General features: G+C 41.3%; 1 protein-coding gene across 1 annotated transcript; it reads left to right on the top strand.

The window, feature by feature from the left end:
- The first annotated feature begins 309 nt into the window (after positions 1–309).
- On the top strand, positions 310–9,919 carry perp (p53 apoptosis effector related to pmp22). Its single transcript, XM_083694887.1, has 3 exons — positions 310–609; positions 5,144–5,284; positions 7,902–9,919. The coding sequence occupies exons 1-3, from the start codon at positions 405–407 to the stop codon at positions 8,111–8,113; spliced, it is 558 nt and encodes a 185-aa protein (XP_083551013.1). The 5' UTR covers positions 310–404; the 3' UTR covers positions 8,114–9,919.
- The last annotated feature ends 16,667 nt before the right edge of the window (positions 9,920–26,586 follow it).

Here is a 26,586-nt window from a genome sequence, read left to right as displayed (position 1 = left end):
CACACACACACACACACACACACACACACACACACACACACACACACACACACACACACACAGATTCTAAATCCATTGACAGTAAAGGTATGTCACATTCTAATCAATGCTATTCTGAGGTTGGCATCGAATGAGTTACAGTGTGTGAAATATGAATGGGGTTGGGCTTGTGTTGCTAGTTGACTCTCGCCTCTCGGCAGATGGCCAAGTCCGTCCGCCCAACGAGCCCAGCCCTACAGGTTCCCAAACAGGTTTACCACTGACGGATTACGTTGCTTACTCGGGTGGGGCTCTTCGCTACTGACTCCCTGAAAAGGTGAAGACAACACCAGACGGTATCCGAACGCCCGATCGACCGCTTGTATCCGCTCCCGAGCTCTTTGGTGGTCTACCGATTATCGAACATGTTTCGCTGTGGAATTGCGTATCCGAGGTGCAGGTGGATCCTACCACTTCTGTTGCTCTTCGCGATCATATTTGATATTATTGCAATCGCCGCTACCTCGGGATGGGTTGAGGACGAGGACGCCAAGTCCCACTACGCCAGTATGTGGAATCAGTGTCGAGGCAGGAATGATAACTGGGTCTGCGAATCTCTGATGGAAAACTGTAAGTATTCACACACCATAGATGTCAATAGAGATCATGGGCTATCAAGTAGAATGGTGTGATGTGGACATCAATAGAATAGAATAGAACGACCTCCCCCAAATGGGATATCCCTATTTGGAGCTTACGGAAGACTGAAGCAAAGACGACACAGGACCTTTTGAATAACTAACTAAAAAGGGCCTATTCTTTATAAAGAAAACATACTGCATTGCCACTAGAAACATACAGTATATGTAATGTCCATATCAATGGCAGCCTGACAAAGTGAGGCGGGGGTTGGCAGCCTGCCACACTGAACTTCGGACTCAACTTTATTTAATCTCCTCTGTCATGACTCTCAGACGCAGTTTACCATTACTGATCAACCTCATACTGGTGCAGAATGCAGACATTCTTCCCCCTGAGGAAATTCAGGGAGCTCATGTGTGTGATAATGTCGTCCTCTAAATTGGATTGTATATCTGAGCCAGTGTCTAAACACAACCACTCACCATAGACCTCTCAGTGACAACAATGCTCCACACTACTCTGGTTGGTTAAAGTGTTAGAAGAGAGAGACTATACTATACTATACAGCCTATACAATAGTATACAGACAGACTATACAAGAAAGTAGTTCTTATTGATACACTATTCTAATGTATCAATGCCAATTAGGAATGGATTGGCCAAAATTACATTTATCAAGCACATCAAGAATCTTTTCTAATGTTATATTGTTCACTTTACACTGTCATTAATGTCTGGTAAAAATGATATAAACATGTAATATCAACCATATCTAGTTACAGGTTGTTGCAAACTTTCCAAACATACATGCAATTGAGTTTCCCGAACCAATATAATTCAATACACTATAGCCTACCATTGCCTTTAAATGTTGGGTCTATGAGCTGAATTGAATGAATAGTTGGTATCAAGATGGCCTTCACACAGGCATGCTCACAGCTATTTTTAGAAGAGTAATGGCTGCTAGGTACTAATACTGTTGGCCTACCAGACAACAAGTCAGAGAAGAGAGAGAGAGAGAGAGAGAGGCCGGGTGGGGGGGGGGGGGAGAAGAAGTGTAGAATGTATCATTCTTCACAGGATAACTCAGTCACTCAGAAGGAATATCTCTGTGTGTGTGTCCCCCACCCCACCCCTCTCACTCTCTTTCTCTCTCTGTTGTTGGTCAGGTAGCAACCTAGATGGTGTAGTTTCAGGCATCCAGTAACAATGGTGGCATTGTTGCTGTTATCAGGAACAGAGAAGGCAGTTACATTGATATCATTATCCCTGTTCAGTCACAGGTTACATATACAGAGCCTATATACACAGAGCCCATATATACAGCGCCCATATACACAAAGTCCATATATACAGAACCCATATACACAAAGCCCATATATACAGAGCCCATATACACAGAGCCCATATACACAAAGCCCATATATACAGAGCCCATGTTCTAGTTCTTGGGAAAGTGTAGTGAATAAAGAATAAATAGGTGATAGAACTGGACCCAGAGATATGTGCCCAATTGACAAAGTGGTATTTACTTTATTATTATAGAAGTAGGATAGGGACGAAACTATGTTTTATCAAGTAAGTCCGTAAAATGTAATTACAAAGTCAATGATAAAGTGCTATATAACCACATGCAAATACAATGTTGCTATTGTTACTACAGGGTTATTACACACAGGTAAAGACCAACTAAGTTATACGTTATAAGTGTTAATGAATGTTTTTGTACGTGAAGTTTGTGAGTTTGTCTGTCTAGACTGTCATATCCATGAAGGTGAGGGATGGGCTTCCTCTGTCCCTGAATCATAGACATACTTCATTATCATTGTTCTGTTGTCACTAATCCACACTCGCTGCTGGATGTTGTCCAACCCCAGGGCAACTCCCTAGGTGTGTCAAGACAAGAGACAGCATGGTGGTATTCTCAGGAAACAATTGTGACACGCATGGCCTTGATCTGCCGTTGTGGTGTTTCAACCATGTTCTGCTCTGGAATTAAATCAAGGCACTGAGAAAGAGATGTGTATCATTCAAAAAGAGCTAATAACAGACAGTGTACCTTTCAATTTTGCTTCAGTGAAAAAGTGCACAAATATTAAGTAGGCTGAAAATATTTTGAATAGAACAGGACCAAGGTTAACACAATAACTTTTGACTTAATCTTTGGAAACTGATGCGGCACTATAACACTTACTAAAATACTGATTCTCCAACTCCTTTAGCAGCAACTTGTGCCACTGCAGGTTGTTTATGTGGAAGATGATTACAAGAGACAGATGTGAAGTTGAACCATCTGGAAAGTATTAAAGTATTAAAGACTACCCGGTTTATTAGTGAGATTTGAGTTTACTACCTTTGGCTCCATAAACAGTCCCAATCCCACACTGAGCGGTGAGTTGGCATGTTAACAATTTAGGGGATCTTTAGCAGCAATCACAGAATGTTCTAGCCTCGTTCTAGCCTTGTTCTAGCCTTGTTCTAGCCCTGTTCTAGCCTTGTTCTAGCCCTGTTCTAGCCCTGTTCTAGCCTTGTTCTAGCCCTGTTCTAGCCTTGTTCTAGCCTTGTTCTAGCCCTGTTCTAGCCTTGTTCTAGCCTTGTTCTAGCCCTGTTCTAGTCTTGTTCTAGCCTTGTTCTAGCCCTGTTCTAGCCTTGTTCTAGCCTCGTTCTAGCCTCGTTCTAGCCCCGTTCTAGCCTCGTTCTAGTCTTGTTCTAGCCTCGTTCTAGCCCTGTTCTAGCCTCGTTCTAGGCCTGTTCTAGCCTTGTTCTAGCCTTGCTTCAGATCTGCATGTGCCATAGCCAAATGCTCTGCCATTGTCATGCCAAACATATATGTGCCTGTATGAAAATACGCAGGATATGACGGTGATAGACAAAGGTGTTGATTGAAGCATTACTGTATGTCTTCAAGCACATACCGATTTGGAGCCAGACTATCAATGTTATGTTCTAAACATATATGTTGTTAATCTATCATTCAGACAATCAGACTTTATGTATATAGTACATTTCATCCACAAAAGACAATACAATGCACTTAACAGGAAAAACACATAAAAACACAAGGAGATAAAAACAAAGGGTTCAAACTTTGAAACCCCAGAGAAGTACATGTCAAGTCAAGTCAGGCTTTATTTAGAGTGCATTTTCACAGCACTTCAACACACTTTATTTTAAGTACAAAATACAGTGTACACAATGAGCGATAGACAAGGAAGAGGAGATTAAACAGACAGGACAAGACTGGGAACAGTATAGCATTATGTAGGACTTGAGATGGTAAAACCTCTGTTCTCATGTACCCTCTGTGTAGTGACTGTTTATTGTCTGTTTAAGTGTGAAAATGTTTAAGTGTGAAAATACTCTATGTTTCAGGACACATGAGCTAGGACTTGTTTGACTAGCACAACTTATTACTGGATATCTGAGGCGTGTGAATGCATGAGAGAGTGCCCCAGGCTCAGGCGTAGGCTGAGAGACACAGTGAATAATTTAGGACGTGTGCTCAGCTCTGCGTGCAACAGTTGGTGGTGTTGTTGGGGTGTAGTGGGTGTAACCAGGGCCTAAACACGCACACACACACAAACACACACACACACACACACACACACAAACACACACACACACACACACACACACACACACACACACACACAAACACACCCTGTACATACCCAGTCTTGGAGTCACTGGTCTGACAGCTAAAATCCCCTGGAATGTTATGTTGCCTACTTTCCCTCTCTACGAAGATCCCTCTCATTTTGCTGTAGGCCTGCAGTTGTCAGGAGGCAGTTCTTTTGTTACATAAAGAAAATAACGTTTTGACATTTATTCCACTCTGTTATATTTATTATCAAAGTTCACAGATCACTATGTGAGAACAGCAACATCCATATCCATAACCAATCTCTGGATCTAAGTGTATACAATATTGTGTCTCTATAGAGTGTGTTTGTTGATGTTTTTAAGCTTGGCTCAGGCACTGGCAGCCCGTCCTCCAATTTCTGCTCCCACTGATATATACCTAGAGTATATACTGTACATATACCTAGATATTTCTAGATACACAAGAGTTGTGTCTACAAACATGTGTGTATAGACTTTAAACTGTTTGCTGATGTGGTTTCAGCACAGGACGAGGCTTCAGCAGCTTTAGATGTTTAAATGTATAGCAGCTTATTACATCTATAGACTTTTAATCTTGTGTGTCCCTGTGTTCCTAGTGAGGGCCCAGCCTGTGACAGCTCTCTTCCTAGGTGTATAAGAGTCATGTCTATGAAGTCTAATCTGTGCGTTTATTTTCTTCCTGAGTGTCAGGGGAGGCTGGTGGTGGCAGAAATCGGACTGACGGGCTCATTGTGATGCATCGTGTTTGTCACGTGTGTTTGATGCCATTCCTTATTCCATTCCATGCATCACAATGAGCCCTCCTCCAGCCTCGTTTGTTAGGTGTACAGTATAAGAGTTGTGTCTATACGCCATACTATTTGTTTCTATAAGCAATTTGTTTTTCCCCTGTTTTCAGCGTGGGCCATGGCTGTAGCAGCTCTGATGATCATCGGCCTCATCCTCCTCATCATAGCCTTCATCATCTCCGTCATCGCCCTCTGTTGCACCGTCAACATCCACCTGCTGCCCATCATCGGCGTCATCCTCTTCATCGTTGGTAAGTTGCAGTGTACACTACACCCAGGGGAGGCTGGTGGAGGAAGATTTCCACCTCCACCAGCCTCCCCTGACTATACAGTATACAATACAGTATACACTACAGCACAGTATATTAGCGTCAGTACAGGAGAACAACAGACACGATTCACATCAATTCTAAGTAGATTCAGATTCAGTAATAACATTCTTGTAATACAGAATAGTTCCCTAAATATGAGGTGATCTGGTCTAGGTCTGAGAGTCAATATTTACACAGTTGCTGTTTATCCTGACAGGAGGACATGGTATACGATAGTCCTGCAGCACAGTTTTGTTCAGCTCATGCATTTTGCATCTGACACAGTTGATTAAGCAGCTAAACAACTCATGTTTTTAATACAGTTTATAAATAGTTAAACAGTTCATCTTTTCAGTACAGTCCTTTGAACATTACCCACAGACTGTGTTGCTACCTAAAACATAACTATTAGAAGCTGACTTATCTGGACTATTGAAGGAGAGGGAGAGTTTACTATTGGAGATATTATATTAGTTAAATAAACAACTGCCTCAGTGTATCAGATGTCAAACCTATGGAGCAGCTCTCCTATAGTTACTAATGTGATCTATATTCTCTCTGCACTCTCTAAGTTCAGTGTAGGACTGAAGTAGCAGAAAGCAGAAGTAGCATGGCAACTACAGCTGCCCTCAACCCTGTGTCATAAAGCTAGTATTCCTGAGTCTGAGCCGAGAGAGAGAGAGTGAGAGAATGAGAGTGTGTAGAGGAGAGGTAGAGAGAGGGAGCGTGAAAGAGAGAGAAAGAGAGAAAGATAGTGAGTGTGTGAAGGAGAGGTGGAGAGAGTGAGAGTGTATGGAGGAGTTTAGTTGTTTCGCTGTAGTTTTGGTTCAGGGAAGGGCTGTGGTGGTATTATGGGGGGGCGTTGCCGTGGGAACCGTCCAGGAGTATGTTGTGTGTCAGGCTGAGTCATCGAGCTGATACTGTGAGATCATAGGGCGTTTAGTTCGGCCACTCCCCCTCCTCTGCCTGCGCCTGTGTCCAATCACTCCCCACCCCCACCTTCCCTCTGCAGCTGCCACCTTAGTGTGAAACTTGATATCAGCCGACTCTCCCCTCCATCCCACCTCAACACACACTCTCCCTCAGCCCGGCCCCAGCCCTCCACTTCAGCCCAGCCACACGCTACAGACACCAGCTCCTTTTCCCCCGTCCCACAGCCCAGGCTAGCCCTCCCAGCACTTCAGGGGAAACGGAGAGGCTTCTTACTAACTCTTTGTCAGAACTATCTGGAAAGATGCCTGTGACCACAGGAATGCTAGCCTGGTTGTCAGTGTAGCAGATGTGAACCAGCTAAGTGAAAGCTATCCATGGAGAGGCAGTGTCACACCTCCATGGGGACATGAATCATTCACACCTAATTACCTAGGCATGAGCCAGGTAAATTCTGAGGTACTTTGGCGTCACAGGTGTTATTTGTTACTCATGCAGTGACAAGGGTTTCACTCTGTTAGTAAGACTTTGGGTTGGTGGTAAATATGTGATCCACCCTGTAATGTGATACAACCATGAATCACAACTTAAACCAAACTATCTTACCTTACCCTACTATCTTATCTATTTTACACCTCAATTCAACTTTACAATTGGTAGACTCAGATTTGTTATACTATTTAGACCTCTTAAACTTTAAGCCTTTTTTAAGTCGCATAAATTAACATAGGTTTCTATAGGGACCATTGATTTCCTATGATACATTTTTAAATGCATCTCCTCTTTCATGGTTTAAGCTTGACAACTCAATCCAACTTTAAACTGTGTAGACTGACCCTACTTAAATAACTTTCTTGAAGAGTTATGATACTGGCTTTTTAAACATGAAGCATTTGAGGTCGCATTAATTAACATCCTTCCATCCATCCATCCGTCTATCTATCTGTCAATCTATCTATCTTTAAACTTCATCAACTGCCATAATAAGACTTTGCCAACCCACAAAGTTTGTTCAGGAACTTCCTTTTCTAGTTGTCCTGTGCAGGCCAAAGTCTTAGCTCCAGGACAACCAAACTACACTTCCCCTGAGAAATTTCCCACAACCTCCTGTTAGTTTTGGCAGTCTCTCTCTCACACTCTAGTGTAATTTCTTTCTGAGCGAGCCTCCCTTTTCTCTGGCATCTACCACTGACATGTTTTATGATGATGCTTCACATACGGTGTGTTCATCCTTATCTGTATTTTTTGCGACATCATAAATGTTTCATATTGTGATATCATGAACTGTTTTGTCTTCCTTAACCTGAAGGCCTGTAAGTCATAGACACATTTCCATTTTGAACCAAAATATGGATCGTGAAATTCTGAGTTTGACCTTTGAACTTTATCCTGAAACTAACTACCTTGTCTCTGTTCTGATCCAATCTGTGGTGTTGTGACATCTTAAAACAAAAACAAAATGCATAAGATGACGCAACATTGGCAATACAATACAGTATCAAAACAATACATTTTCAGTACAATTCACCAATACTAATAACAACACAGCATTGAACACATGAAAGCTTATGAGGTAGAAGCTTACACAGCTTACTCATGAATACTCTGCTGTGTTTTGTCCCTGTAGTCGTACTCCAGTTCATCGCTCTCATCATCTACCCCGTCAAGTTCAATGATCTAATCTTCGAGGGTCACTATGACTACACCTGGGCGTACGGGTTTGGCTGGGGCGCCACCATCGTGACCATCGGCTGTGGAATTCTCTTCTGCTGCCTGCCGCGCTACGAGGATGAGCTCACAGGCCTGGCCAAGACCAAATACATCTACTCCTCTGCCTAGAGACACAGAGACACCGTGGGGAGAGAACACACCCCTGCAGCACCTCTAACACCATGGACAATGCAGGAGGACATTTATGTTGAATCCCAAATCAACCCCTAGCCCCTAGCTCCTAGCCCCTATATGCACTTGTGGAAATCTAAACCCTAATTCATGCTACAGAGCCAAAATGACCTGAGCTGTACTGGGCTGGCCTGGTTGCTGAAACAGGGCCAGTCCGAGGACCATGTGAAAAGGTGAAGGCAAAATGGTGAACATTCCACAAAGGTGGAGTTGCTCCTATTTTGCTAACACCTATCATACCCTCTCAGATCTCCACAAGTGCCTAGGAAATATGGGCGAGGGTTCTATTTGGGTGTTAGACATATCATAGGACGACATGGCCATTGTCGTTTCCAACGAAGAATGCTAGCCTCCGTTGGAAGGTGCTCCTCTATGCGCTTCTCTGTTCTATACCCTACAACCCCATGCTGTTTCCCATACTGGTTTGAGTGGCCCATGCTAAAGTGTGCTACCAATGCTGAGGCTTTATTTCTACACATTAATGTTCAAAGTGTTCTTCATCCTTCCTAACCTAACTCAGACTATTGTAAGAATTGTCCACTGTAAAATAGTTCAATGCAAAACCACCCAAGTGCACTTAACAATATGGATGTCTGTCATCTTATACAGTTTATGAACTATGTCAAGTGTTTTAACCAGCCTGGTTACAAGATGTATTGTGTGATTGATGTAAGATGTTTGTTTTACACACAATGCAAAAGGAATGATTGACAGTAGGATTGTTATTTGGTCACCTCTCTCTGTAACTGTTTATGATGTCGCTTTATAAAAAGCTTTATTCACATTTATCCCTAATGTATTGTTAATTCTGCAGGTCGGTGGATAGTTAAACTGAATGGGCTGTACTTTAGTACATCAGAGAAGGAGGACAGCCTGTAAGCAAGTTAGATTTGTGAATGTTTGTTTCATAAAGTGCAAGGAAAGGGAGAAGTGTGTTATGATTGCATTCAAGATTAGGTTGAGAATTCCTTTATAGTTCATGTATTATGCAACACAAAGTTGTTTTTTTCTTGCAAGATTCTTGTTCTTTTATACATTTTGTGTTTATTTTAATTCTACTTAACTAAATGCTTCGCTTTTTATGATGTGAGTGGGTATGACTGTGGGTGTGTACTATATTGTATTGTCTTTGACACTTTATAAACACTATAACACGAATAAAGGGAAGATTCAAATGTATTGAACTGTCAAGTCCATTCCATGTGCTAAGGTTAACCAGCATAAAGCAGATCATCAAGCACCCACTGACATGTCTTCTGCTGAATTCCACATCCGCCCCTATAGGCTACCCTACACAGATCGTGTTGATCTGAAATTACTGGATAGGTATAAGCAATATGGCAAAATTCTACCTTTTCTATCAGATGACAAGGTGGAGCAATTACTATATTGCTTACACCTATCCAATCTTCTCAGGCCTGCACAGGTGTCGATGGGCTAAAGACAAGGGGCCGATTTCAAATTCAGCATTGACTTCCTATTAGACCTTTGAGGCTGGTTTGAGACCTTGTTGTGGTGCAGAGTCATGTCGTCTATAAGGTATGTGCCTTACTGAAATGTCTTATTCAGCAACATGTGTTCTTATAGCCTCTCAATTATTGTATGTACAGTGTGTCTGTTAGCATGGACGAGGTCATACCTTATTCTGTTCATCTGATCATCTTATGGTTTATTTTGTAGTTTAAAGAGATCATTTCCAGCGGTTTGTGTATTTGATGCAATAAAGAGTTTTTTTCAACAAGTTCTCATCTTCTGACTACTTTGTTGTTCAAAGTTGGTAGTTGTCACCTACTCTGCGGGCAGAGCAGTAAGATGCATGGTTTACACAGGCTCAACAATGAATTACATTATATACAATCAAAACGTAATAAATGCTACTGTACACCCTAACTAAACCCTACTAACTAAAACTACCCTTACTACTTTAGTACATCAGAAAAGGAGGACATACTGTAAGTGAGTTCATTTTGAAGATTACTATTTGTCTCATAAAGTGCAAGGAAAGGGAGAAGTGTGTTAAGATTGCATTCAAGATTAGGTTGAGAATTCCTTTATAGTTTTGTATTACGCAACACAAAGTTGTTTCTTTCTGTAAGAGTGTTGTCATTTTATATATTTTGTTACACCGTATCTAAATTTCACAATATCTAAACAAATGCTAAGTAATTAGAAATAGATGCTGACATTAACAATGTAAGGGTAGGTGGTAAAATACAGTATGTACAATAATATATAAATATATCTCTACGTGGTGCAAATCATCCAATAGACAGCAGCAGTATAAAAGTCAATATGAAAGTCAATAGCAGCATGTTGGTGACTATGACTCAAAATTCAAGATTCAAAGTGTTTATTATCATATGCACAGTAGAAAACATGTTTCCCTGTACAATGAAATTCTTGCTTTGCTGTCCGCAGAATGCCAACCAATGTAAAATGTACAATACTAAAAAATATACAATATATACTAAACAAAATGTACAAGATAACAAAATTTAAGGCAGCATGTGATAATAAAAAAGCAACAATAATAATGATAAAACAGTGCAAATGTAAGCAAATGTATGTGTGTGAGAAAGTCAGTTTGGGGTGACTGGAGTCTTTGATGAGTTTGCTGGCCTTCAGACACTTGTTGGTGTAGATGTCTTTGAGGGCAGGGAGCATGGCTCCAGTGATGGACTGAGCAGTCTTCACCACCCAGTGGTACAATTGCCATACCAGGCGGTGTTGCAGCCAGACAGGATGTTCTCAGTGGTGCACCTACAGTATATTATTCCTATTCTCTGGCCAGTTCTGTGAAATCTCTGAAATGAAGCAAGTCTCAATGTTAAACATTTGAGTGTGACTCTTTCAGTTTTTTAATTTTCAGGCGAACTGGACTCCAAGGGTTCCTCATCTTCCATAGCTTTGGTGGTGGGACAGGCTCTGGCTTTGCTTCACTGTTTTTTTTTTTAATCTTCTTTTTTTAAGGCATTTCTGCTTTTATTGGGATTGAGATAGTAGAGACTGACAGGAAGGATGGGTGAGAGAGAGGAGGGACGCCCTGTAAGATATGTCGAGGGCCAGAACCTTGTGATTACATGGTATGCGCAATTAGTGTGCTACGCCACTAAGCACCCTATCTTCGCTGTTATTGGAGCGCTTGTCTGTCGATTATTGGAAGAAGTCCAAGCTGGAGTTCTCAGTCCGTCCAGTTCCTCAGGTGTCCACAGCAGTGGTGGAGCCCTACAACTCCACCATCACCACCCACACCACCCTGGAGCACACAGACTGCTCTTTCATGGTGGCTAACAAGGCTATCTTTGCCATCTGCAAATGTAACTGTGGCTCATCACCACATTGAGAAACATCACAGACAAGCCTAGAACTGTATCACTTTTTTCCTTTCTGTGTCATCTCTACATAGTGACAAACTTACTGAACTTGTATCGACTTGGGTCAAATGTGTCAGTGATGTCATGTATCAGGCTCTAGGAATCAGTGGCCATTCTCCATAAGGGCCTTTACATTCTGATAGGCTTACACTTACAGAACAGTCAACTCTGCTGGAATTAATGTATTTTTATTGAGGAAAAAGATAATCTGTATGAATTAATTATGTGTGATGGAGTGTGTGTGTGTGTGTGTGTGTGTGTGTGTGTGTGTGTGTGTGTGTGTGTGTGTGTGTGTGTATGTGAGTGTGAGTGTGTGTGTGTGTGTGTGTGTGTGTGTGTTTGTGTGTGGGGGTGTGTGTGTATGTCTAACTTGTGTGAATTAGTGACAATTATTCACATATGACGTATGACTGAAAAGTTACTGGAACGTGTAGTGCTTATTAGTTTCATTATCTGTGTTGCTTCTTACAGCTTTACGTTTATTTGAAGGTAGTCCACGGATTTAAGGTAGGCTAAAAAGTTACCAGAGCTTGTAGTGCTTATTTGATTCATTTCCAAGGATTTACCAGCATTATTTGAAAACAGTCAATTGGCCTCTCCTCTTTGCACCCTATTATGAAGTTTTTTAACAACCTCACTTTATCACTTTACAGCCACTTTACAACGTAACCTCGAAACTCCTAACAATCTCTATGGCAAGATGCATCATTCACCCAAGTTTCGTCAACATTGGGCCAATCAATGTCATTTTGTCAATGCCACCTCTGTATGGCAACACATAATTCACCAAAGTTTCGTCAAAATGTTCCCAGTGGTGTCAAAGATAAAACGTGTGACATATGAACGGACAGAGACCGATCAATAGTGGTTAGCATTTATTTTTGCAAATATTTTAACCACGGCATGTAGGTCCAGGTTGCGAGACAGACTGTTCTCCATTCAGTGTAGAGGATGGCATGGGAAGGAATGTGATCTTCTCCTGCCCTGGATAGTTGCCTATATCCAAACCCAATCCCACTTCTACCGACAATCCTGACTCCTGTCTCGATGACATTTCCTAATTTTATTCTGTAATGCATAGGGTGTGTCATTATAGTACATCTCATGCTCAACATGATGGATCTCCCTGTATAAATAAACATGTATATCTATGTCAGTGAATTTTGCCTCGTGTGTAAGTTGTGTACATTTGCCTCTGGATGACTAGGTTGGACCCAGGCTGAATTTGGCTCTGTTTCAAAGACAAACAAAGTACCAGCCAGTCTGCTTTCAGGCCACTGAATGACTATGATTGGTGTTTGATGGATGTATTTGGAATGGCTGAAGCCTAAGAGATGTGTCTCTATGAGGGCCTGCAGTATGTTGTGACAGTGAATTCTGCCTTTGATAAGACGTATAATATATTATATATATATATATATATATATATATATATATATATATATATATATATACACACGTCTTATCAAAGGCAGAAAATTGACTTTTATTCACTGTCACAACATACTGCAGGCCCTCATAGAGACACATCTCTTAGGCTTCAGCCATTCCAAATACATCCATCAAACACCAATCATAGTCATTCAGTGGCCTGAAAGCAGACTGGCTATTATATATATATAATAAGACATATAATCATCACATATGTAACATGTTTCTGAAAGTTTGGCTGCAGCTCCCTGCTGATTGGTCGCATAGTTGTATGTATGTAATATGCATGTACCATGTATGTAATATGTATGTACCATGTATGTATTTGAAGAACTGGAAATAAAACACTGAAGAATAGAGGACAGGTAAAAAATGACACATACATTTATTCCCAATAATTACAAACGGTTTGATGAACATGATCAACCTAACTCAACACAAGTGGTCACATGATCAACTAACACAAGTTAACATTACATTATACAGTATCTGACTCCAAAAGATATTTCATGGTTAATAATGATTCACAATGCTTATCGGATCCTAGATTCATTAAGAATACCCAATGCCTTCAAGTTAAGATAAATCGGCTTGCGAGGAGTTTACACTCAGGCCAATACCTGAAGCTGATGACTCTCTCTATGTGTCGTTAACAATGCATGTGAACATTAGACATTAAATGGGAGAACCTGGTCCCGATTATGTCGTGCTGTATTAACAGAACCTTTATCTAGCGCACAACATCACATTAATGCACATAGGAAGAATGAGAATAGAGTATCAACAAAATAACCAATTTAACAGTTTCAAAGCAACATATGACATATGAAGTTTTAACCATACGTAGACGTGTCTCAAAGAACATCTTGCTGTCCCTCTCCTTCAGTATCATTCCCAACAAAAGATGTGGTGTGAACAAGGTGTGAGATACATTACAATCGCAAAGGATTTGACAAATGGCGACTTGGGCCTGATGTGTCAGTGATGTCATGTATCAGGCTCTAGGAACCGATATTCATTCTCCATAAATCCCTTTACATTCTGATAGGCTTACACTTACAGAACAGTCAACTTTTGAGGAAAAAGAGATTCTTTTGAATTAACTCCTCTCCTTTTCAGCCTGCCTGGCGCTCCTCTCCATCTCAAGCTGGGTGCTCTTGGCCAGGTTTAATCCCTCTTCGGCCTGTTTTAGGGCTGCTACGGCAATAGAACCCTTCTCTTTCTCCCATTTCATGAATTGGGCCATGCATCTTTCTGCCTGTTTTTTGTTGCCCTCCAACTTAATGATAGAAGCCTTGGCCAGGATCAGTCTGTCTTCAACTTGTACTTTCTCTCTCTCCCCTCAGGAAGCCTCTTCTGCATCTCCACCCTGAGTTGGGCTATGCATTCTTCTGCATCCTTTTTGTCGCCCTCCAACTCAGTGATAGAAGCCTTGGCCAGGGCCAGTCTGTCTTCCTCCATCTCTAGCCTGAGCTGCCACCATGCGTCTCTCTCCATCATCCTATCTTCCAGCTCCTTCCCTTTCTCAGCTACAAATGTTATGAGTTTCTCCTTGAACCCCTGCATCTCCATCTCCAATCTTTTTTTATCTTCAAACAATTTCTGAATGGCTTTGTCTTTCTCTCTGGCCGCTCTCTCCATCTCTAGTCTTTCCTTTATCATTTCATTCTGGTCCTCCTTTATCTTTTGCTTTTCCTTCTCGACCATCTGAGTAGCCCTCTCTCCCTCCTCCTTATCCTCCTCAAACCTTTTTCTCATGATCTGAAAGGCCTCCATTTCCCTCTCAAACTCCTGTTTCCTCTTGTCAAAATCCTTGCTCCCCCTGTCAACAAGTACTTGGGCCTGCTTAACCTTTGCTTCATCTTGACTGAGTCTATCTGTCCTCTGCTCAAGGTGCCCCCTCATCAAACAAATCTTTTCTTTAACCCTATTGACTATTTGTTTGTCTTTTTCCACCTGTTTTATCTTCTGCTGAAGCTCAGTTCTTAAAATGTTGCCTTTCTCTGAAACCATGTAAATCACTTTCTTGTCCTTCTCAACCTTTTCTCTCTCTCTTTCAAGCTCAACTGTCCTCTGCAGGATGTTCTTCCTCTCTCCCTTCAGCTGCCGCTTCATGTTCTCCATCTCCCTCCGGAGGTCATTCTCTCTCCTTCTCACCTTCTTTGCTTCCTCCATCCTGGCTTTCTCCATCTGTGTGGTCTTGTCCTTCTCCTTCTTCAACTCCAGATGATGCTCCTGTACCTTTCTCTTCCACTCCTCACGATCCAGGCTCCTCTGCTCCGCCAACTGCTCCCACATACGGCCCACATTTGGCTTCCTGGCTGGCTTCTCTTCCTGGTCGTCAACCATGGAGGCAGCTCCCTCCTCCCTCGCCATCGCCATGGTGTCAGGGGCGTCTCTTACTTTGTCAGTGTTATTGACCTATAGAAACAGACACAGATGTTGTTTCACTGTCACACTTTTTTTCACTCTTCCATGGTGAGCTATAGTAGCAGTAATTACCTAGAAACTATAGTAAAACTGCAAAGATGTGAGTTAATGATGATTTTACTTTTTTTGTTGTTGTGCCTGTTGCTCAGCTCTCTGCAAAGAGAATAAGGTTTTCATCAGTCCATCCATCAGTTCCTCCAAATCATGGCATAGAAAAGATCATAGAACCCTTTATATACCTGTCATAGGCATGCAAATCAATCATATGTTCATGAGAAATGTTAGAATGACTATAACACAAAGAAAAACAGAAACTGCTGGATGTCTGTATGACTATTTCTGCATTTAATTTGTCTATATCAAATGTATTTGTGGTGCTCTTTTCAGACTGGTGTAAACATGAGTGAATGATAATCGGAAAGCATAATAATGTGATTGACGCGTTCGTTGGCAATTCTATGAAGTAACAAAAAAAAAGACTGCCTATTCTCTAGCCTATACTGTAAAATCATTCACCTAGGCCTATATTTAGCTACATGACTGCTGTTCCTTATACAGGGTTCACTTTTTGGTACATTAATCATTCATAAACCAACACACAGCTCACTTAGGCTATATCTTTGATGAAGTATGCAGCAATATTACAATTGACCATAGAATATTTCCAACGCTGAAATAGTACACTTGAGGAAATGCTGTTGTACTTTGCCAATATGTAAAAATACTAAAACTTGCAGGTTAAACATATTGTCCGGATCCTGGTGTAAGAGCCGCATGTGTAATTCGAAACGTTGCACAAAAAAAGAGACAAAAATGATGAGGCTCCTTCAGTTCGACCTTGAATGCTTAGACCAGTTTAGGTTAGGATTCGGACTCTGCATATAACAGCAAACTGATAGATAGGCTATACTCACAAGCCTTTGGGCCTTCCTAGAATTGTGGAGAATTCCGTTTTTATTGATTTGTTCATCCATTAAAAAAATACAATTGTTTAGTTTACTTTAAAAAAAGTTATGAAGCAGGTAATTTATGAAGCAGGTAATTTAAGACGGTGTAGTGCTTCTTCCCTAATTAATTCTCTTGGAATAGGTTTCCCCCAAGAATGTGATTCGTCTGCTTGGTAATGAACCTAATTTGTTTTCCAAGCAATGTCTCCGCTTTTTTTCAAACTGTGAAATTCTAAAATTCTGTCAATGATTGAACATCAATTATTGCAATAAAACCAAAGGCCTGAATATCCCCAACACACCCCAACCCGAAAGAACAGATGCAGCGAAGCATAGTGAGCTGCAAGTCACCGGACACATCTTACAAGGTTGTGCCTGATTAAACAGCTTTAGCTGCAGCTATGGACTTTTATCAATGTCTTGTTCTATCATTTCATTATGACGCAGGTTCACTTTAGACTGTGTAGCTTTTGGGGATGGAGATATAGTGCAAACTCAAGCAACATTAGGGATAGTTTACCCAAATTACAAAATCTCATATTTCGTTCCTTACCCTGTGAAGGACTTGAAGTATCAGACGGTGGATCTTCAAAGTACAAGATTACGTTTTTATTGACAAGACAAAATAGGCACAAAAGCAGCAGACAAGACAGGTGCTTGGGAGAATGTTCTGGACCAGCCATTTCTCACAGTTACTCACAGCTGGTTCTATGTCAAATTTAGCGTTGCACTGATTGGTGTTTTCTTATGGGAGGAATCAAAATCAGCCTATCATATTACAACACTGTAACAGGTTTTGGGTTTCCAGTCAACAGTGAGATGTTTTTATCAGTTTCTTGCAGGCTATGAAGTTACATTCAGATGTGAGACCTTGACCAAATAATGAACTACTTCTTCTCCCCGTCTTATCTTCCCCTGTGGAACACAAACTCTCCGGGTCCCACGAGATAACATTAAGGAGTCAAACTCTTCTCTAATTCATGCTGGACACCTGCATTGACTTCACGCTCACAGGCAAAGAGACTGTGCTGTGTTATTAAAAGTTAACTACATTGTTGAAGCAAAATATGTCAAACAGAGCAATATTATATATATACCAAATATACCAAAGTCATAATCACTAAAGCCCCGCTTCTATATTCTAGGCCTAGGCCTATTTACTTTCAATGTCTGTGGGGGCACCAAACTCTTAAGCTGACCTATGACCTCTTCTGCCCTTCACCTGAAAGGAATCTATGGACAATGACATACTTCACATTTTGGTTTTGTTTATCTGGGCACTGTCATTATGGCCTGACCTTGTACACACTATCCACTATTTAATGATAGACAGGAACCTTTCAGAGAGATTAAGAGTCCCTCCAACTATTGTGTAACCTGGGAGGGTAAAGAGTGTTTAGTACTTTTTTGTAATTTTTGTTTGCCATTTCCAAGGGTTTATGTACTTATTCACAAATGACATTTTGGTTATTCATTTCTAACTATTTTTATGTATTTTTGTAATCATTTTTGTTTCACTTTAAGGCCAAGGGAAAGGGTGGGGCAGTTAGAAGTAATTAGACACCTCATTTTATCTAGCGTCTGTAATCTGTGAATCATCACATGTTCTGGAATAGTGGGCATGTAGTCTGATGGTGGTGGGTCTCAGTGAAACAGGAGGAATCAGTCAAGAGTGTTGGTTTAAAAAACCCTCAGATAGGTTGGAGGGTCGAAGGTCACATCTTGACCATATTGCCAAACAAGCAACTGTCACAGGGTGACATTCCCGTAGTAGAGGAAAGAATAAAGGAATTAAGATGTTGAAAGATAGCTAGCGAAATGCTATGAGAAGCAGACTGAGCTGAACATGAGTCAGGTACGTTAATGAAACACTGAGGCTTAGAGAAGAACAAGAAGATGAGGAAGTCTGTCAGAATTGTTTGCTAGAGATTTACCAGAGGTTTGCCACAAAACTAATTTGTAGGCCTATGTGAAAATATGACCTTGTGTCAAATTTGCACTGACATTCGTCAAATGTTTTTCACATAAGCCAGAGGGGAAGGAATAGAACTAGCATCTATGGGGACAGGCAAAGTTGAGCATGAGTCAGGTATGATAACGCAACACACCACACCCAGTCAACAACACCCTGGGAGGGACCTGCTGTTCCCTCGGTGACAAGCTGCATGGGAACTAGTCCCTGCTAGTAGACATGCCAGGACAGTGCTGACAGACAGAGAGAGAGAGAGAGAGAGAGAGAGAGAGAGAGAAAGAGAGAGATAGAGAAAGAAAATTACATCTGGTAGAGCAGCACTTCACATCAACACTGTCCTGATCTCAACCCTCATGACTGTTCACTATAATTACAATGATGTCACAGTGCTCGCATTTGATTAACCCTGAGAGAGTCTGACTCAAAAACTACTGCACGTCAGCTAGATATTTATAATACTACTGTCAATGATGAGAGCTGGTTCTATAGTATACTGAGTCATGGCAGAAGGAGTCTGCAGTGTATGTCTGAGACCCAATGTCAGGATGGGCAGGGCATCTAGGGTATCATTTGTAGTCTATAGGCATCACAGCCCTGTGAGTCAAAAGTATGCAAGATTTAGTTTCAGACCAGGGCCCAGTATTTCAAAACGTTTAATCAGATTAAAAGTTTTGAAATACTGGGCTTGTCATTATTGTAAAAATACCCATATGCCGTAAGTGTGCCTCTAATAATAGCCACTAGGTGTCAGTCTTTATCAGGAAATAGTGTTTCTCCTTCACCTTGGTCTGAGGTGATTATAATTCAGATGTGATTGTTCTTCTGAAATAGGATGAAATAAATACCCTTCTAACATCTGTCAATGGCCCTGTTCAGAAACATCCCCTAGGCCCCTACCCCATCACACCTGTGTAGATCGGAAAGGATTGGGTATGTGTAGGTTGGATGAGAGAAGAATCCTTATATTAGTGGACAAGGTCCACAACCATGTATGTTATACCTATCTAACTTCGTTGAGACCAGGCTTTGGTAGAGGCATGAGAAAGTGATTTGTAGGTATGGCTACTCGAGACTAATACATATTCAATCCAGAACCACTAGATGGCATCATTTAGTTGTTGGAAAGTGTGGGAGGTAAAACCCATGGTAAAACCATTGGGTAAAACTACTGAACTAATTCACTGTGTATTTTCATATACCCTCTAAAATGTTTTTTCAGTTGGTGGTTTATGATGGTCCTGACATACCAACTACACATATTGTATATGTCATGTAAATCCGTTTTGTAAACAGTCTTGAGTCACTCTGAAAATGTGTAGGAAAAAACAACACATGATCTGATGCAAGTGACATGAACATCAGTTAGATGGGAATAACTGTAGAACAACTAGGTTACTTCCATGGCAGGTAAATCCCTGTTATATACTCTGTCTTTGGTAAATCCCTGAACTTCAGCATGATATCGTTAGATCATAGCCAACAGTACAAAGGTTAGTTAATTTTGTCTGTGAGAGGGTTGGGTTAGTTAATTCTGTCTGTGAGAGGGTTGGGTTAGTTAATTTTGTCTGAGAGGCTTAGGTTAGTTCATTCTGTTTGTTAGAGGGTTGGGTTAGTTAATTCTGTCTGATAGGGTTGGGTTAGTTCAGACTGTCTGATTGGGTTGGGTTAGTTCAGACTGGCTGGGGCTGGATCATACATGAGACACTGTGAAATGTTATCACCAGGGGAAGTGAAAGGTTCTCATTCAGTTCTCTCCAATGAGGATGTTGCATCATGATATCCAGAAAAGTTAATTGACATGGCATAGTGTTTCATGTCGCTTACATGTGAGCATGTGCTACAACACAGTATTTTATCCAAAGTGACTTACAGTACAGTGAGTGCATAGGCATACATTTTTTGTATATATGGTCCCAGCGGGAATCAAACCCCCAGCCTACCAACTGAGTTACACAGGACCAGTTTGAATAGCTTATGTTATTACAATGAGGTAGGATGTTCAAGTGATTTCAACCAACACCCTGTCTTTCTATGAGAGTAGAGAAGATAAGAAAAGAAGAGAAAAAAAAGAAGAAAAGTAGTATGATTAAAAGTCTCTGGTTTTACCGAAGCCTACTCAAAACGGTTGTGTGACTGGGGACAACCCCGTGAGGTGAACAGGCACGGGGCAGGCTGACAGAGAGGAGTGCAGTTACGGGATCCATCCTGGTCCTCACGTTGTACCAAGGGTGAGTGAGTCAGTGAGTCATGGTTGATTCACATTTATTCAAACTCAGCATGTAAATCTCACCTGGCTGCTCCCCACCTCTCAGCTATTCTCTTATTCACACCAGGGGAGGCTGGTGGAGGTAGAAATCGGACTGGCTCATTGTAATGCATGGAATAGAATGAGGAATGCATTACAATGAGCCTGTCCTCTGATTTCAACCTCCACCAGCCTCCACTGACTGATGTCCTATTCTTACACATGCCACTTTTACTTTGCCGGTTTGAAAATGTGAGCTCTGGTAAGAATGAACCGGCTGGCCCATGGAAGACATGCAACCATACACTTACTCTCATACTTCCATCGTTTTTAATGTTGTTCATGTAAAGCGCATTGCAATGCATTTGTGTATGAATTGTGCTATACAAATGAGTTTATTGGATTTGGATGTGAGAGTAATTAAAACATATATATCTTTCTATACAATACAACATTGTAGGGAGTATATACTTTGTCACTTCAGTTTAAACGGCCATGACACTTGTGTGGTCCTTTGACATGCCTTGATTTCCTCAACTTGAAAGGGTAATTGGCGTGCTCAACTCACTTAAAAGATATGTGTTGGTTTTCAGGGTGCTGGGTCACAAGGACAGATAAAACAAATAAAAACCTGCACTCACAGGAATCACTGTTTGTAGTTTTAATTCATAATGATAGCAGTACTCAAAACAGAAGCCAAAACGCTGGGTTTTTCCTTGTTGATTTCCTCAGCCCCATGTTTGAGGGACAGTACATTCATAAGCGTATTTAGTCTATTATAAACGCTGCCTTTGACCATGGAGGAGTATAGTAAACTCCATCTTTCAGGTGGTTTCCAGAACCCTTCGGAATGACGTTCCCCTGGTTCTCCCCCAGTTACCCCCTGGTTCCTCTAGTGTTCTGCATACTCATATTTGGATACTCATATTTCTTATTTGAAGGCCCATGTTCTCTAAAGTACGAGGCAGAAGAACTCCCTCTTACTGTCAGTTCACAACAGCTATATACACTCACGGAACACTTTATTAGAAACACCTGTACACCTTCTCATGGTGGAGGCGGTGTAATGGTGTGGGGAATGTTTTCTTGGCACACTTTGGGCCCGTTGATACCAATCAATCATCGCTTGAATGCCACAGCCTATTTGAGTATTGTTGCTGACCATGTGCATCCCTTCATGGCCACAATTTACCAATCTTCTAATGGCCACTTCCAGCATGATAATGCACCATATCACAAAGCAAAAGTCGTCTCAAACTGGTTTCATGAACATGACAATGAGTTCAGTGTTCTTCAGTGGCCTTCCCAGTCACCGGATCTGAATCCAATAGAACACCTTTGGGATGTGGTAGAACGGGAGATTCACAGCTTGAAAGTGCACCTAAAAATCTGCAGGAATTGTGTGATGCAATCATGTCATCATGGACCAGAATCTCAAAGGAATGTTTCCATCATCTTGTGGAATTAATGCCATGAAGAATTGAGGCTGTTTAGAGAGCAAAGGGAGGCCCTACCCAGTATTAATATAGTGTTCCTAATGAAGTGTTCAGTGAGTGTATGTCTCTAGAATATAGAAATCTACATCGATTGATAAATGTATTAGGGTTATTATATAGGGCTATTATATATAGGGCTGTTATTTCAGTTCAGAAGAGCAGAAATATTTCAAATCAATTTGGACAGTAATGACTGGTAAAATGTGGGGCTATTTTTGACTGCATTTCAAATGCAGTGATAGGGTACGCAAAAAGTTCAAGTTTGTCCTTGCTTCTTCTCCTTTTGTTCAATTCAAGATTCGTTTTGACTGCTGCCTTTTTCAAGGAATGCTGGCTATTTTTGACACCTAACCACTAAGTCACCTGTCTAAGTCTGTTGTATTACACCCTTATCTGGGTCTGCATCGAGCACCATGGCCCTGCAGCCTCTGCTCTGACATATGCTGCTGCATTCAAAGTTAGAATCCTTTCAAATGCTCTTTAGTCTACACCTTTACGTGACTAACAGGACTGTCCAGTTTAGGTTCAGTAGTCTTACCCCACCCTGAGACGCCATGGTAATAGTAAAGCTTCTGAATGACATACCGGGAATAACTAACTCAGTCTGCATTTGTCAGCACCCTTGTCAAATATGCTGTGCACTTACCAACCAAAATTAAACATAGTAAAAAGATCATAAACTACACATCACAGCCAAGACAACTTATTCAACCGTTTTTCGGTGTACCAAAGACCAGATACAGTATGACTCATATCCACACTCTCACATGTTCATGATGTGAAATGAAACTCTCTTAAAACCCCATGTCTGGCTGGGACCAAAGGTTGTTCTTATCATAGTCCTTGTGCATGTCTAGTTCCACATTGATGCTGTCTTGTCTACCTAAGGTGATTATTGCAAGTAGCTCTTGATAAGAGTGTCTGAAACATTTAAATGTATAAACTCAAAAAACAACAACTAATATGTAGTGTAATTCACCTTATAGGCATAGTGCCAGTGATGTAGTGGAGGGTAAACTCATGTGTACTCATTTTACCTTAGGGTTAATAGGGTTAATAGGGTTTACCAATTTTTTCTGCTACGTCAATATTATTTGCATTAGGGTTTACCCCCTATTCACTCCATGGTGTTCAGGGTTTACCAACCTGATTTGTTACCATTACATCCCTGTGCATAGCACGTCAGTAGTATCCACATGTATCGTGCCTTCAGAAAGTACTCAGACCCCTTCACTTATTCCACATTTTGTTGTGTTATAGACTCAATTTAAAATGGATGAAATGAAAAAAATTGCCATCAATCCACACACAATACCACAGAGTGACAAAGCGAAAACAAGTTTTTTGAATTGAGTCCATCTCAATGCAAGGATAATAGTTCATGTAATTTTGGAATTAATATCTTTGTTATTATAGGGTCTCTGATTTGCATAGGAATCAATTACACACTGTGTAGATTAGGATGTCACTACCAACTCAGCAAATTTCATGATTTTCTCTTGATCCTGACAACTCCCCAGTCCCTGTCAGTGACAAACATACCCATAACTTGATGCACCTACCACTATTCTTCACACAAGAGATGGTGTGGAAACTTCATTGCATGTGCTGGATTTGCACCAAACTTAATGTTTTGTAGTAAAACCAAAAAAACACATTTCCAGCCACTTTCTTTGCTGTATCACTTGAATTCATTGTTGCAAACACAATTATGGATGTGAGATAGATTATTTTCCATTAAGGGATTATTTTTGGCCACTTGGTTACACACCAATTTTGTAGAGTGACTGGGATGTGGCTGGGCAAGCAGACCATCAGAACTGGGGCCCCACAAGGCTGTGTGCTCTCTCCTCTACTCTTCTCCCTCTACACCAACGGCTGCACCTCTAGCCACCCTTCTGTCAAACTCCTGAAGTTTGCGGATGACACAACCCTCATTGGATTAATCTCCAATGGGGATGAGTCCGCCTACAGAAAGGAAGTTGACAGCCTGGCTTCCTGGTGCAGCCTGAACAACTTGGAGCTGAACACCCAAAAAAACTGGAGAGATGGTAGTAGACTTCAGGAGAAGCCCAGTCCCAACCGCCCCCCTCATCATGTGTGACTCCCCAGTTAACACTGTGGAGTCATTCAGATTCCTGGGGACAATAATGTCACAGAACCTCAGGTGGGTGGAGAACATCACCTCCACCATCAAGAAGGCCCAGCAGAGCATGTTCTTCCTGCGGCAGCTGAAGAAATTCAACATGCCGCAGAAATTGATGGTCGAGTTCTACACAATCATCATTGAGTCCATCCTCAGCTCATCAATCACCGTCTGGTTCGCTGCCTCCACTGCCAAGGACAAAGGCAGACTGCAGCGGATCATTCGGTCAGCCGAGAAGGTCATCGGCTGCAACCTGCCGTCTCTCCTGGACCTGTTCCACTCCAGGACCAGTAAGAGAGCAGGAAAGATCATCGCTGATCCTTCCCATCCTGGTCACCACCTCTTCCATATACTCCCATCCAGCAAAAGGTTCCGGTCTATCAAGATTAAAAAAGCTCACGCCACCTGAACAGTTTCTTCCCCATGGCAGTGGGGCTCACAAACAAGCTCCCTGCCTCTCACTGGCTCTGGGACTTCCACTCCCCCCAATGCACTGACAGTGTCATTTATATATATATATATATTTTTTTTTAATTATTCTAATTTATAGTGTACATGCCCCATACCCATGTCACAGCCTCTAGCCTCATTGCCACTTAGCCTCGCACAGCCTACATAATTTATTGTTTTATTGTTCTGTTTTGTAACTCTGTTTTTGCTATTTTGTTAATATTTTTGCTATTTTGTAAATATTTTGCTTATATATTGTTTTTTTTGTCCCATGCACCAACCTCACCAAGTCAATTTCCTGTATGTGCAAATATACTTGGCCAAATAAAAGAATTCTGATTCTGATTCTGATTCTGATCCCATCGACTGTGCTTTTTCATCTCCACTATTCAACTTTGTAGATTTTTGTAAGTCTCCCCAGGCCTCAGGGTCGCATTCCTAAGTTTTGTTCCTCTCCAGTTTTGTTCTTCTCCATTTGCTCAGTTTATAATGACAACCTGATCCACACAGTGTGTAATTGATTCCTATGCAAATCAGAGACCCTATAAAAACAAAGATATTAATTCCAAAATTACATGAACTATTATCCTTGCATTAAGATTGACTCAATTCAACTTATTGAGTGATTTGTTGATGACATTTTTGCATTTTAGCTAATTTTAAGAGTGTCATAGCAAAGGGTCTGAATACTTATTCACATGAGGTATTTCTGTATTTCAATTTTAATAAATGTACTGACATTTCTAAAAACCTGTTTTTGCTTTGTCATTCTGGGGTATTGTGTGTGGATTGATGGCAAATTCTTTTAATTTAATCCATTTTAAATTGAGTCAATAACACAACAAAATGTGGAAAAAGTGAAGGGGTCTGAATACTTTCCGAAGGCACTGTACATAGACTGCATTAAAACATGTCATGCTCAGTTCTCCCAGGTGTTGTAACTAAGTTACCAACTTGTTTATTTGACTATAATATAACAGGGTAGGGCTAACCACTTCCTGTTGCAAAACAGAACTTGCAGATGAACTTCCTATTTAATAAGATCATTTCGTAAGAGTCAACATGAGACAAGAGAGAGTCCTCAGCTATCAACAATCTCACCAGCAACGGAATAAGGAATGGTATCAAACACACGTGTTTGTCTTTGAATAGACAATGAGCCTGTCCTTTGATTCCTGCCTCCACCAGCCTCCACGGTAACCCATAGACCATAAATGTCAGCTTTAACCCTTCACCATGTGTATTATGGGTAGCAACAGTATTTACCTATCACAGGACAGGTGAAAACAGCATGAAACTTTGCATGCTGGGTTATTCTCAGGTAACCACAGCCGCCTACCTGTTTTGTCAAGGAGCTGTGGGTTGACCTAGCGTTCACGCTAACATTGTCCCTCCCTTGCGCTGCTGAAATGTCACCGTGGCCCTACAACAAATACCCAAATACCTCCTCCCTCTACAGAAAATACCCCCCTCCCTCTACAGAAAATACCCCATTCTTCTAGACCATAGCAGGCATAGCTCACACACACACACACACACACACACACACACACACACACACACACACACACACACACAGACACACACAAAATATCCCCTCCCTCTGTGACAAATACCCACCTCCCTCCTCAGCTGCCTGTGATGAAGTCTTTCCTCTCTTTGTTGTGAGTCAACTCTGAGGAAGCTTTCCAGGCACAGCAGACAATAAGACAATCAGAGGTGAGCTTCACAGGGCGTGGGTTCAGTTCACTTTCACAATTAACATTGTTAGAAAGACGGAACCAAAATTACCTGAAAAAACACCAAGTGGCACATCTTATTTTGAGGAGGGGAGTGATTGAGAGAGAGAGAAAGAGAGAGAGAGAGAGAGAGAGAGAAACTCAAGACAATGATAGCTACTCATAGGAGTTGGCTCAGGC

The sequence above is a fragment of the Argentina silus genome (genome assembly GCF_951799395.1).
Source record: "Argentina silus genome assembly, chromosome: X".
Classification (NCBI taxonomy): domain Eukaryota; kingdom Metazoa; phylum Chordata; class Actinopteri; order Argentiniformes; family Argentinidae; genus Argentina; species Argentina silus.
Note: the sequence above shows the minus strand (reverse complement) of the source record. Positions and strands in the feature narration are given on the sequence as shown.

Bases quoted from the DNA above. Each gene is read 5' to 3' on its own strand.
- perp (XM_083694887.1), top strand. From the start codon at position 405: ATGTTTCGCTGTGGAATTGCGTATCCGAGGTGCAGGTGGATCCTACCA. The intron at 610-5,143 runs GTAAGTATTCAC...CCCTGTTTTCAG, and splicing joins CGAATCTCTGATGGAAAACT to CGTGGGCCATGGCTGTAGCA. The intron at 5,285-7,901 runs GTAAGTTGCAGT...TTGTCCCTGTAG, and splicing joins CGTCATCCTCTTCATCGTTG to TCGTACTCCAGTTCATCGCT.